The sequence below is a fragment of the Euwallacea fornicatus genome, chromosome 12 (assembly GCF_040115645.1).
Source record: "Euwallacea fornicatus isolate EFF26 chromosome 12, ASM4011564v1, whole genome shotgun sequence".
NCBI lineage: Eukaryota > Metazoa > Arthropoda > Insecta > Coleoptera > Curculionidae > Euwallacea > Euwallacea fornicatus.
Genome location: NC_089552.1, coordinates 2494829 through 2509614, shown reverse-complemented (window position 1 = coordinate 2509614; position 14786 = coordinate 2494829). Strand labels below are relative to the sequence as shown.

At 39.5% G+C, this 14786-nt stretch overlaps 1 protein-coding gene across 8 annotated transcripts in view; it reads right to left on the bottom strand.

Annotated features, from left to right (window-relative positions):
- The window catches only part of Eph (Eph receptor tyrosine kinase), a 148569-nt gene that overhangs the window by 109642 nt on the left and 24141 nt on the right, over positions 1–14786 (bottom strand). For all 8 annotated transcript variants that reach the window (XM_066288019.1, XM_066288017.1, XM_066288020.1 and 5 more), the window contains exon 2: positions 10742–10864. In XM_066288019.1, coding sequence (XP_066144116.1) covers positions 10742–10808 — 67 coding nt within the window. In that variant the 5' untranslated portion in view covers positions 10809–10864. The remainder of the gene's footprint in view (positions 1–10741; positions 10865–14786) is intronic.

The following is a 14786-nucleotide window of genomic DNA, read 5'->3' as shown; positions in this document are numbered from 1 at the left end:
AAATTTACCTATATCCCAAAGACCTTGAAAAGCTTATGTCTACAATTCGAGGGGGACGCGTTGATTTGTGTTTGTTGTGAAGCCGTTATTTCAAAGGGGAGAATCGGCTCCGAAGAAGGCGGAACCCGTCCCATCTGGAGGAAAGGCGATGGCATCAGTTATTTGAGATAAAAGTTTTATAATATAATAATTTTTACCAACTATCTCTCTAAAGGAAAATCGTTTGAGAGAAAAAATTTGGAAAAAGCACCACATTTGCCGAAAAAAATCTTTGTTGATCGAGACATGGCACCAGTTCGCACTCCCGTCATCGCGACGGCCAAAATCAATCGACTTGGTTTCGAACTCCTTCCTCGCCCACCCTATTCGCCAGATTTAGCCCCCTCCGATTATTTTCAGCTCACAAACTTAAAAAAGAAAACGACTCGCTGGAAAGAGGTTTGCCAATAATGAACAGGTGGGTCCAAGATCGATCCCCATTTTGAAGCATTCGAAGTTTCTTACTGTAAAAGGGGAATCGAACAGCGCTGGGAAAAATGTGTCAATCTCAAAGATGAGTATGTTGAGAATAATGCAATATTTTCCATTTTTTTTTCCTTTAAGACCGGGATTACTCTCGTATATTTATGAAGAGGAACTTCTGAGTTAGTAGATTAGGTTTACAATCGGGCCACGTGTTCAAAACCGTTACGTAGCACCGGGAATTGTGCTATATATCTCTAGTATTGTGTTTGCGTATTGTCCAGGCCGTGAAGTCTAATGAGCTGTTGAAAGAGTCCTCGTACCACTCATTCAGCGAATTCCAATTACGTCCATCAAATTTAAGGTTTGTGGAAGGGCCGAAGGCCTTCTGAAAGTATTCGGCAAATGCATCAGCTTTATCTTGGTAAATGCAATTTTCTCTTCCACCTTCGTTGGTGGTACCGACAGTGTTTGTTTTTTCTTGTTCTGCGATGGTCCCTTTTTATTTTTTGCTAGAGCGATTTTCCCTTGTCTTGTTCGGTTTCCTGACATGCTTCAAGCCCTTTGTCTCGTCGATATCGGCGTATCCACGTCTGTTGCAAAATTATTTGTTCGAAAGTTGCTCCACTTTTAATAAAATTGCCCTGTTACTTACTTTTACACGTACCCAACAAACGAGTCAAAAAGAAAATTAATTACCCATCGCACAAACTCGAGGAAGTAGCCAATGTAGAGTGACTCTCATCAACTTCCAATCAGATCAAGCTTTAGATTGCAATCAGTAACTGCCAATTATCTCGGGTCGGGGTCTGTCTATCTCTATAGACAGGACATTGCACCTTCGTTTTCTTCGTAAAAAAACATTCCTCATTCGGACGCCTCACGGGGGCCGTTCTTCTAGCAGAGCCGCGAAAGTCGTGTTGCTAGAAATTGACTAAAAACCCGCAGTTTGTTGGTTCACAGTTGAAGAACGACTCATACCAAGAACCACTTCCTGAAGATCGTTTTATACGTGTCGTAAATTACGCCGAGCGAATTGCGATGCGTTTTCGTACTGGCAGCACTGCCATCGCGATAGTACTGATTTATCCATTTACGGTTCAATTTGTGTGTTTTTGCAACCCCGGTAGTTTAAACCCAGTTGTTAAATACTACGATTTATAAGAAAATCCCTGATGCAGCCGAAAGCGTAAGAACAATAGAAACGTCGCGCGAACCCAAAAACTCCCTTCGCAACAAGACTTACTTACCGTAATAAGTGGCCATTATAGTTTTCATATCGGAACATTTGTGAGTACATCTTCGCAGAGGATCGTAATTAGTAATTATCAAAGTTACAGTTACGCTGGTAATTGCCCTTAATTACGGCCTTTCCTGTAAGATGTCTCTCTCGATGTCTGGTGCTGTTGAACCAAATTGGTAATGTTTATTTTGAGAAAATTTCAGAAGATGAATGAAGTGATTGGAAGCTAGATGAAGAGATTACAGAACCAGTTGTACTCTATACTTGGAAGAAGGAGAAAAAACCCACTGCGACCAGTTTTTCGAATCTCAACAGAGAAGGGAACGTTCATATGCTGTCGTAAACGAATTCCGATTGTGGGAGCATTGGAGGAGATGGACGAAACTGAAGAGGTCAGCCGTAATAGCTAAGTTAGTAGGTAAAAATAGTGAAAGAGGGATGGGTGGGGGGGTAGGGTCATCTACTGGAGGTGCTCAGTTTTGCTATTTGCAATTAGGATAAGTATCTGGAAGCCTGGATTCATCTGACACTGGCAAGGTTATCAGGGACATCAAGAGTCGGTTCCTCTCCTCCAAACTCGTCCGAAGACTGAAAAATCGCCGTTTTAATCCCTGCACGTAAGATTTATTTTCTACGAGAAGTAGTTAAGTTTGGAATTTTTACCGCTTACGCAGCAGCAACGTGTACTATAAATATAAAATAAGTAATAACATTATAAAATGGAAATTTGCAAGCAAATCTGCTTTGTGGTTTTTGTTTTGAATGAAAAATTCATTACCGTAGATAGAAGTACGATATAATTGAGCGTAAATCGAAATAAAAATTAGTAAAATTTTATTAGTCGACTTTAGTTCGGGTTAGTTAAAAATAAAAAGTAAATAGCAATAAAAATAATAGATAAAATTAAATTAAAATAAAATTATAATAAATCAACATAATTTCACTTATTCCCAGTCATTCTGTACGATAAAGTCTAGAGATAGTTGTCGAATTGATCACAATTCTTCGTTCCCCCCCAAAAAAAAACCGTAAATTTATGACCCTCAGGGCTAGTCCGTAGCTTAACATGAAAACGCAACACTCCTTTATAAAACCGGACCTTAGAGCAGCGTGCGACTTACAATGAATGATGTAAATAAGTGAGAGATACCTTTCTACCTAATAATAATTATCCTACTAAGAGACTGATAAGTGAGATTCCTTTGTCTTCATGTTCATGACTAATACCTACGCACCTTGAACAAATTATCAGCAAAAGTTTGTGTTGGTATGATGATCCTAAAGAGCTTTTGTGGATTATCGTGCTTCGAGCTTAGAACTTTTAAAACATTCACCCCCACATTATCCGTGGTCTAAAGCCGAACACAACGCGCGGCTTAAGTTGACAATTTTCTATATAGAATTGCCAATTTATCTCTGTCTTATAAATGAAAAATAAATACCTCAACATTGGTGAAATATACTCAAATCCAATTTCGGCAGCAGCCTGCGAATAGTACCGAGGTCACTAGTACGTAAAATAAATAACTGAAGATCGATGACATATATTTAAGTCAAATATGAGCACAACCGCAAGGGACGCGACGTTGAAATTTCATTAATCAAATGCAAAATGTTTTAGAAAGGAAACCAATCTGGAGGTTAGTTGAGTACGATTGGAAAGGGACTGCGGCCGTTATCACTACCAAATTACTCTCCCTTGAACGCTCTACCCCTTCATCACCTTTTCACCCTTCACGAGCTCTATCAGAATTACTCGGTGGGTTTTACATGAAGAAAGGAGGTAAGAAGTAATAAGGTAAGAAAAGTGTAATAACAACCATCTCTAAGTGCCTGGGCTTTCCAAAGGCAAAGAACCAAAAATCTGTCTTCGAGTCGATCATAAGTAAAAAATTTCCCTTCTGCTGCCCTGGAGGGAATTAGGTGGCTGGAGGTGTTATAATCAAGAATTATTCGAATGTGGTCGAAATTGACGATAATTTCAACTATTAAGTCGAAGAAATTTTCAAAATTCGCCATTTTGATGGCACTTGAAGACGGAATGGCTCGAATAGCGTTTCCAAAAGAACACAGGAGTCCAACTCTCCAAATTCGAAGACGAGTCTTTCCGTGGTGATTGACATGAATGAGACGCACCTTCACGAGTCCACAGTATCCAATAGTATTTGAACTTATTGCGTCATTATAAAGTTATGAAATTATAGACAGTTATGACGACTATCAATCAAGAAGTGGCCCCAAGGGGGTATGTATACTCGAAATGCCATTCAAGAGCAATTCCGTACTCAAATGTAAAAGTTAATAATAAATAGAGTTCTGGTCAATTTTGATTTCATGCGAATAAGGAATTGTCTGATTTGAATTTAGGAAGAGATACTAATTGGTGTTTTTAATTCAAACATCAGCCTCTAGGACATGGCCAAGCCTCTAAATAAGTATTGACATATTTTTGGTTAATTTCGGTTTTGGTACGATTCTGGTGAAGAATCAGTCATGGACGAAAAAAACCAATTCGAGTCGTTTTACTTATCACTAACAGGTAAACACTCATAATTCACGACACTAACTCATGAGTAGCCTCTTTGAATTTGACATCAATGGGGGAGCGATTCGGGCCATTCATTAACTGTGCCATCATGGAAAACGAGAGTTGAGTTCATGTATCAACAACAAGAAATTAACTGGGATTATTAATATTTTTATTATAACTAGAATTTCATTTGTCTGCCAAATTTTATATCTTAACAATGCAAAACTGGTTTGTTATTGTTACGGTGGACCAATCCCTTGCCAATTGCATTAGTGCAGCTATCACTATAGTTGCCCTGGTCTCTCTAGCAATGTTGTAACATTTCAATTCTGTGGCAAAATTAAATAACCTCATTTATCAAATTTTTCAAAGAGACTGGGTGTACCCGTGCTCCTTTTCAACTTAATTTGCAATCGTGCAAGCTTCGCAAAAATTATCGATAATTTTCGTTGCACTTATTATAATGCGAAACAGGAATTTTAGCGTCCTTCGACTAATTTATGTTAATTTTTATATTCAGAAGATTCGTTTAATCAATATTTTAACGTAAGGAATTTGTTAACGAACTGGTATCATTGCCGCTTGAAACATCTTCTAAATTGATGTTCATAATGAGCAGAAACCCATAAACGAGGTAATTCTGTTTAATGCTACGACTTTATTGGATCTTTGAGGTTCTTACAGATTTGTCTGATAACGTTAATTTGAATTAAGGTCGTCACATTCTGAGGTCAAATCGATTAACCCTTGCCCACCAAATGTGGTCTGCTATGTCCTTGTTCCCCTCAGAAGACTAAATAAATGCCACGATCTATCCAAGCTCTCCACGTTACGATGGTGAATAAGCACCACTCACACCTAACCCTAATAGCAAAAGTACAATTGTCACCTAATAGAGTCGCTCATGCGCATCAGCTAAATCGATTTTTAAAATCGATGAATAATTTACATTTTAAGGAAACACAATAGTCAGCATCTGATTGCTAAAGAAGAATTTCGAAAACTTTGGATTTTGCTCGATTTAGTCTTCGACGGACCGATGCGTAAATCGATGGAACATGGACATTTTCAGTGAAAAAAATCGATTTTCTCCTAGGAGAAATCGTGAGTTTGCTGTAGCATGAATCTCAGATCAGTTATGTCCGTCTTTTTTGCATATTTGTAAATTATCATAACGAAGTTAAAAACGATACCTTTTCGAAACTGCCAAGATAGAAACAATTCATAATAGAGCGGTGAAATAATTACTACGTGTGAACGAATAATACATGTGTCTGTCGGCCCGTGTATACTGGATGCACTTATGCGTATCTAATATCTTTTTGATTAAAACCCCATTATGAAAATAGAATGCGAGCAACCGCATATGCATTATTAATGGGGCTTATATTAAGGCCGCAAATCCGGAAGTCTTATGAATTTTTGTTCTAACGATCGTTTGACTGATTATAACTCGAAATGAAAAAACCTAATTAACTTCGGGGGTTTATTAAATGCTGAAATGAATTTTGTGTTTTTAATGTTAGTTGCGGTCAAGAGTTCCAAAAGACCTAAAAAAAAAAGGGTGAAATTATTGCGAAACCCGTTAGGAGCAGTGCAAATTGCCGCTTAATCCAGGTCTGCATAATTAAAAACGGAGCTCAAATTTTAATCGTAGGTATGTTCGGTTAAGCGCTAATAAGCTCATCAAATATGCAAACCCCTATGTCAGGGAAAGCAGACATTCCCCAGGGAAAAACTATTGTTTGATGCGAGCCCTATAAAGAGAAGCTCCATCCAGTAGCTATTTGGATACAGATGTTTGCCACTGATCGTGGCGCAGAGTTCATCGAAACCGTCAATGTACGTACAGGGTGAGGATCTGGGTAACACCCTTCGTTCTACTTTGATCCTTTGCGAGTGGTCACGATCTTGCTTCCCAGCTGAACAATATCAGTAGTGGAGATCGTGAATGAGGTCTGAGAAGACCCCACAAATAATAATCTAACGGGGTTAAGTCTGGTGGGCATGTCGGCCGACGCGGAGTCGCGACAAAAAGTATTCATACATTATGGAAAATTACTTTATAATGCAGTTCATGCAGGAACCTCTTGAATATATTTCTATTAATTTATGTCTGAACAACGTACACGATCTAAGCTTTTTAATACTAAATTAACATGTATTTGTGTTATCACTTAACAAAAGAAACATTACGAATTTCAAAAAATGTTTAAATAAAATAGGGAGAAAAGTGTTCGTACGCGTTTAAATCACGGCAAGCGCCGCACAGCCGAGCATCAGAATGACGTAATAATTTTATAAACATGTTTATGCAAGTATGTGAACCGTGTGTTTAGAACCTTGTGGATGTTTGGTATCTCTTTGTATAAAATGAGTTCGAAACGTAGAGAAACAACAATAGAAGAGAGAGAATTAGTGAAAAGGTTTTTTTAAGGAATATTGGTGAGATCGTAGGAACAAGACACGTTACAGTTTAATATATTGTAAAAAAATATAAGGTCTTTAGAATCATTGAGAATGGCCATCGCATTGGAAAAATCATTGAAAGTAGATAATCGAGATGAGCGTTTCATATCAAGTAGTATAAAAAAAATGCATTTGAAAGTTCATCTAACATAGCCGTGGCTTTGCAGGATAGATCTGGAAAGAGTGTTAAGAGGAGAAGAACCATTAGAAATTGCCTGAAAACAGCGGGATTCATGACTCACGTAGCTAGAAGAAAGCTTTACATTAATAAAGTAAATAGGACGAAAAGACTCCAGTTTGCAAATGAATATGATAATAAGCTCTTAGACTTCTGAAAAAGACGTAATCTTCTCTGATGAAAGTAAATATAGCATTTAGGATTTGATGGAAGGAAGCTAGTGTGGCGAAAACTAGGAACAGCTTTAAGTAAAGAAAATCTCAGGCCCATTGTCCATCACGGGGGAGGTGGTGTGACGGTATGGGGGATGTATGGTAGCAAATGGAATGGAAAATTTGGTTTTCATTATGGACAAACACGTCTATCTAAATATTTTAAAGGAAAATTTAACAACCAGATTGCACCTTGAGGGTCGCCATCATTTTCAACACGATAACGATCCGAAAAGTACAGCGGAGATGGCCCGTCCGTGGCTGCTCTCCCCACAGGTCACACAGACCTCCGCGATCTCCAGACATTAACCCGATCGAAAGTTTATGGGAAGAACTAGACAGACGCATTCGAAAACTTCCAATTACGAACAAAGAGGAAGTGAAAGCTGCTTTATTACAAGAATGGAGCAAAATCGACTCGAATGTGACAGATAATTTAATAGCTTCAATTCCACGTCGTTTAGCTGCCATGGTAAAAGCAAAACGATATCCTACCAAGAACTAATTACTATACAGGGTGTCCGTCGGATATGGGCCACCATCCGTATCTTGGAAATTACGACTAGGAAAAAGTTGAAACTTGGGCATCACACTAGAGTGGAGATGATCTATTGATTAAAAATATTTATTGAACAATTTATTTAACATATTGAGATAATCTTCGTTTGAATAATTTACGAGTGCCGCCATACTTAAATTTTCGCGAGCAGCGCCACCTAGTAACTCTAGACGTTATTTAAAATAAATTGTTAAGTACTGAACATTGATAAGTGTTTTTTTTTAAATAAAATGAAAACGGTTAGATTTAGATATGGACAATTGAATTGAAAGTGGTACTTATTTTTGGAGCTAAATATGCGTTCGTAAAAAAAATAGGGGGTTCCTATTTAAAAAATTTGAGTTTTTTACAGTTCTTGAATGATAATATTGGAGTCTCTTTTTGAATAGCCTGTATGAAAAAACTTGATTTAACTCACCGACCCGAGGACTGTAAAGCATTTTGAACAGCGCAGAATTTCGTTGCAAAATACTCAGCCATTTTCGAATTATTAAAAAACACATTCATGGCTGAAACTAAATTTTTTTTTGGAAAATTGTAAATATCTCGAACACCGCAAAAATTAGGTATAGAACGCTATAAACGAAAAATATTCAAAATGTTTTACAGAATCGAAATTTGTTACGATACATAGGGCGTTCCAATTAAAATAAGCGAATTGACATTAATTTCCGGTATAACCGGAAGTGGTGTTTTCATGAAAATATTTTTAATTAGTAGATCACCTCCGCTTCAGGATGATGCCCAAGTTTCAACTTTTTCCTAGTTTCCTAGGATAGTGGGCCCATATTCGCTGGACACCCTGGGGCGTAAACGATTTTTCGGTAAATTCCTCGCTGCACGAATATTTTTTTCCCATTTTATTCGAACGTTTCTCGACATGCGCAATGTCTCTTTAGTCAAGTGGCAACATAAAAACATTCTGAATTAGTATCGAAAAGCTTGGATCGTGCACTTTGTACGGACATAAATTAATGGAAATATATTCAAGAGGTTCTCGCATGAACTGTATTATAAAGTAATTTTCCACGGTGTACAAATACTTTCTTCCGCGACTGCGTATCGTCATTGTTCTAGGAATTTTTCAAATTTTCAAACGGCATATTCTTGAACTCCAAAGTAGGCAACTCGGGTCCTAATTCAACCGGCCACGCATCTTTTATGGCTATCGAGACGCCCATGGTTGGACTCCAGAAACGGACACCCCGTATACAGCTTGTCACAACAATTATTATGGCAAACGACTTTATCGAGACCCGAGACGTAAAATAAATGTGAGTGTTTTTTCTTGGTGTAAGCTTATATTTTGACGTGCCCCATTTGATGGAGTCTTAACCCTTACAAATGGTGTTTATAAACAGACGTCAGCGGGCCGGCTTTGTCGAAGACATATTTGAGGTTTATGTTTAAAAATAAAACGCAGACACGTTAGCCTGGGACAAGATGGGTGCCACACAAGAATCAGACTGTTGTCCTTGTGTTGTTCGAGTTGACGTGTATAAATTTGACGCGCCGTGTTTACACGGCCCGTAATGGCGTTTCGTGTACAAAGTCTCGAGACTCGCATATTAAGTCAACCTTTTCGCCCTGCCAGTAGGCCGTGAAAACAACTGTACATCCTCCATCATCAAGATTTGACTCTGAATGAACATAGTTCTCCATCTAGTCAATGAGCTCCCTAATACCCGGAAATTCTGCTACACGTAGGTCGTATATAGGGGGATAATTCGCACTTAGGTGCCTTCCCTTCTAATTAACTAAAAGGTTAAGAGGCTCCCATTAATATTTAGAGACTGTTAAAAAGGTTTTCATTTGGGGACCGGGACAAATATTGATTACAGTTTCGCGGTTCGTTACACATATGGGACGAAGTTACGCCCGCGAAAGGGTTCATTGTTATTCTGCATTATTTAAGGCCCTTTTTAAGCAACAATAAAAGTGCCCGAGTGAAATGTTATTTGTGGACTTTTGTTGCGTTATGAATGTGCCGCTATACATTATGATGTAGAGTGAGGTGTTGTATACAGTTCATTATGGGTAAGTAGATACATTAAGTAACCCTTTAAAAAGCGCAGATACGAACGGAATTATCCTAACAGACACGAGGGCCGGGAACTTTTACAACAATAAGTTTGCAACTACCAGCACAAACTCCGCAAAGACAGAAAATAAGGGGCAGTAAAGGGAGGGCCCTTCGGGGACCTGAAGAGATGACGGAGTCATGTTTTCTTTGCCAACTTCTGCTCAGTAGCGGATTGTGTGCAGCACTTCTGAGACTATCAAGTATACATATAAAGAACTTTCCCGACTTTGGACGATGGCCGATTTCTTCCTATCGGTTTTCGAACTACGAAGCCGACTACTTGCAGCGGCTAATAAATCGAAAGAAGAAAAAAAAGTATCGTAAAGGAAGACATTTGCGGGTTGCGCGACAACTTCCAAGGGGTTTGAAGACCAGATCCTGCCCATTTCAAAAATCAGATCGTTACGCATGCGATTTTTCCTGCTGTACCTTTGACTGAAAATTGTCCTTTCATGCATGTCCCGATCTTCCGATTCGACGTGGGAAAGCAACTTTCTTTTGCGATACTGCCAAAGGGTCTGACGATATCTATGCGGCTGTGGCAGCATCCACGAGATTCTCAACGACGAGCTAATGCTCAGGCTGCAGAGGTTGTACGCCTGTGTTTCTACCCTCAAAGACGCGATTAGATCTGCAGATCTTCATATTTGTGTGGTAGAAGTACGTATAAAAATAGTAAGAGTTTTTTGTTGCTTTTTCGCAAATATCCATCAATATTTCATTTCGTTGAAAGTCACGTTCGCTCCTGCTTTGTCTTAGGAGGAGGAGAGCAACTGTCGGTGGTTTCAGGAGAGATTTTTTAAGCCGACTATTATGAAGGAAAGTTTCTCGTTTCTAGCGACGCACAGGAAGACGTATGTGCAGGAATGGTTTGTGCATTTTGGAAGTAATGCGAATTTTTCTTACAGTTCGTGCCAACCAAACCTCCCTGCCTGATCGAATATCCAATTATTTCGTAAGGAATTCGCTTTCCGACGCATTTATTTTATCTGGAAATTGTCTTACCTTGTTCTCCGTTGCACCATTGGCCAAGTGCGGCCAGGAACGGCAACGTGCGGAGCACGAATCCCATAACGATGGACGGCCAGCCCGGAATAGCGGGCCGAACTCCCTGGTTGCTACTTCATGCTGCAAAAGAAAAAAACGGTTAGTCTTAAAACCGTACATGTTCGGGTAGCTCTCAGCCCTCGTCAAAGAAACGTTATGCAACCCAAGCGACTTTTTAATAATCATTATGATGGCGAGGGCCTCGAAACGCGGTCTAGTGCACTCGAAAATTCGACGCTCGGCGTCTTTGTGTGCCGAAATCAACGACCTGCCTCAACGATGCACGTGAAGCTAAAACGAAAAAGAAAAATGAAAACAGAGGGGGTTGCAATTTTTCGCAATCGCCGTATTTAATGCGTCCCCAAAACTGCGAAACACTAAGCCCTTTGTTTGAAAGAATGATTACTTGGGTACACACAGAGGTGTCGCAGCTTGCCCTTAAACCGCACAATTTGTTTTGGACCCCTCGGCTTCGCTTTTCTTTTTTTTCCTCCCCTAAGAATTGGCCCAGAGTTTTTATTGTTGCCATCCGACCAAGGTGCTTTTCTAGGGCTCCCTCAGGACCGGCACGGTTAAACTTTTCCCGGAGTTGTCCGGAGTCGTCCTTCAGGACTGCGGACGGGAAGCTTCGTTCTTTAGCGCAAACTAGTTTTGGGTTTTCCGTCTGCTTCAGAGTTACATAATAATAAAACAACAAAGAAAGTCAATTTGGGAGTAAAAAAGCGGCCCGGTTAGTTAACGCGACATCCGGGCAAACAAGGCCCTTTTTAATCCGGCCCGGAACCGGGTCTTTATTGCGACGTCCGGGCTTTTCTTTTGTCGGGTCTTTTGTTTCCAGGAAAACATAAAATCTGATTTGCTCGTCGGTGTCGTTTTTAGGCGTAATCGAATCGACATGTGAAGAGTGGAAAATAGGAGTGAATGGGTGTCAGTCAGCGCTGTTAGCACGGCAGCAGAGGAGAAGGAGGTTTTTACTGCCAGCTAACAATGCTGGCATGTGTGCTGCAATTGCTTAAAAAGCGCTGTGATTAAGTAACAGGTTGATTGGCATTTCTTCGGTCTTGGCCACAGAGACAGTTCTGCAGCTTCAGAGCTTCGTCTTATTACCGCTTTTAGAAATTCGTAGATGAAATTGCATCGGAGCAGAAAAATGAGGGGGAAGCCTCACGTCAACATCCTGCATGGCTAAAATAGGTCACCCCAAAATGCGTCCAAAGACCACATTAGGGCTTAGCTGGCCGCCTTCTTGGTAACATTTCCACTTTTGATTTGAATGATCAATTTTTAACTTTAAAATCTTCCTTTTTAGTCAAGTACTCACTCGCGAACAGAACGTATAGTAAAGGCGTTGTCGTGCCTTGAAGGAATTTCAACGTTGGAGCGTATTGCTGGTGGTCCGCTTACTGAGTACCGCTCACAATCCTGGACTAAGGCAAACGTCTCGTACACCAACCAAGAGGAAAATTCTTCCCAATCACAAGAGTCGTCGAATTTGGTATTTTCGCAGGCATACGTCTACTTGGCATTGAATACGCACCGAAATTTATATAATTAGCAAAGTGTCTATAAAGACGTATCGAGGATCTCATCAACACTAAAGTTTGTTCTGAGGAAATTCGAAGGGTGAGCCTTTCCAGGATTTGAGATTCTAGGTGGTTTCTTGAACAGTAGCGCGGAATCTCAATAAAATAAATCAAAATGGGAGTTAGTGCTCGGTGCATTGCTATCCTCACCGGTCATTTCTGATGTCTGGATATCTTTTCTCTTACAATGCTTTTACATTGAAGTGTTCCTCAATCATGCGATGACTGGTTCTTCTCCTTGTCTCAATTTCTTGCTTTAATCTTCCAATAAAACGTACTTCCGACTCGTCCTCGGAAAGATAAAAGGGATAGCTGTCCCAAACACAATGGAAATGAAATCGTTTGGGAAATGAGTAAACATATTGCCACAATAACGCAGTACATCCTTTCATTTAAATGGAAAATTATAGGCTTCATATCGGAGGTGTGTGACAGCCGATTATTACCGTTTTGTAAAATCTAACGCCATCACCATAGGGGCCGTTTGCCTTTGTGTAAATCGGCTCCGTATTACCAACTTGTTAAAGAGGATACAACAATCAAGATTTAGATTCGGATCTTTGAACTTATTTATTATCTGTTTCGGCTCGGTAAAAGAAAAAATTCGAATAAATTTGCATAAATTGGAACTAATCTGCCAGCGACTTGGCCGATGAATACGGACCTTGCATTTTACATCAACGGGAAATATTATAAGCTGAACACTATACACCATTATAGTGCTTACCCAAGCACGAGAAAATTCAAGATCAGTGTGCTAAGCAAATGGGAAATGAACATTATGACGCGGGCAAAATGGAAAATTAAAAAATTTGGAAAAGTAATTAATTGATTGCTGAAAAAGATCCACCTTAATTTATGGGATCAGCAAGAGTTGCGAGAAACTGGATAAAACCCATGTAGGAATAGATGCATCTGACAATGGACATAACTCTGGCTTTGACAGGGAACAAGCCGTTCGTAGAGCTTATAAACCTGTTTTAATATTTATGTTCCATGAAAAACTATAATTTAATGCATATTAACGGTGTTGAAATTTTTCTTCTACTGGAAGCGGTCACGGAGATGCTACGCTTATGAGCCCATTCGGTGTTTTATCATATTGTTTTAATAATCAAATTCGGTCGAAAATTATTATAATGCACGTAATAGTTTTGTCATGATTTGTAATGCTCCGGCATTTCAATACGACAGGAAAAAGCGATTCATCAATAACTTCAACCTGCGCTAATGTAACCATTTTAATAAATGATCACGACGTACAGTTATAACCGCATGTAGGTATGTAATCGATAAAGGAATTATTAACTTTATAGTGAGATAATTTACAAAATTAATTGTAATTTTCTCGGTCCTTTCCCTTCTTGCACCATTGCACACATACAATATAGATTATTACTTTATATTTTCAGATATTTATTATTATTAGTACGTGCAAGGAGAAATCCAAGGTTCGAGAATTTCTTCAACTTGACGGATTCTATGCAACTCAGGCCAGTTTTTGTTAAACCCATTGTTAAGGCGTAATTGCAACGTTTAGCTATTATAAGACACAATTTGCGCACTTTTCAATGGGTTTCGGCCTATATTCCATGCGTTTTCGTCGAATGACAACCCGAAGGAATAGGGAATACAATTAAATATGCGACTTTTCGCCCCAGACGGGATCCCAAAGAAATCCAAGAGAAGACAATTTCGTGGGGCCTCTTGTCCGCCGACCCATAGAGAGGATCGAGTAGAGACCTTAGAGAAAGCCCAGTAGTACCTCCTATAAATTGTCGTGCAAGTTATCAATAGGAAGTAAATTGAACTGGAAAAGAAGAACGAGAACAGAAGATGGAAAGACGACACGAGTTAATTTTAATGTTAACAAGGATCTTGCGTGATGGCGACCGCATGAATGGATCTCAGACGGCCATAAAGGTTCATCAACCACTTAAGCAGTCTGAGGCCAAATGCGGTCTGAAAACTTTCTGCAATTTTTGGCATTAGAATTACTGCATTCAAGATTACCCCAAAGCAATTTTCGTCTCCATATAGCCAGAAGGAAAATTTAAAAAGCTCACATCCGGCAGCTTATTGAAAGGGCCCAGGGAGACGCCGAGTGCGGCATCGATTTAAACTCGAGGCCTTAAAGTATCTAGGTGACAAAAAGGCACAAAAAGTGAACTAGTCTACTAATGAGGCATTACCCCCTCTTGAGGCTCCGTGCAGTTGCGAGGTTTTTACCCCCGAATATTTTTTCGCTGCTTTTTTTAATCGTAGGCTTTTCCTCCCTGTTCTAGACCGCGCTCCAAACAAAAGAACTGGATTTTTTTCTATTTTCTTTTCTGGGAAAGTCACTCCTTTCCTGATGTGTTTTTCAAAGCGAGCTCGAGAAGTTGAAAGTTTAAAAGTTGAACGAGGAACTTTATCTAACG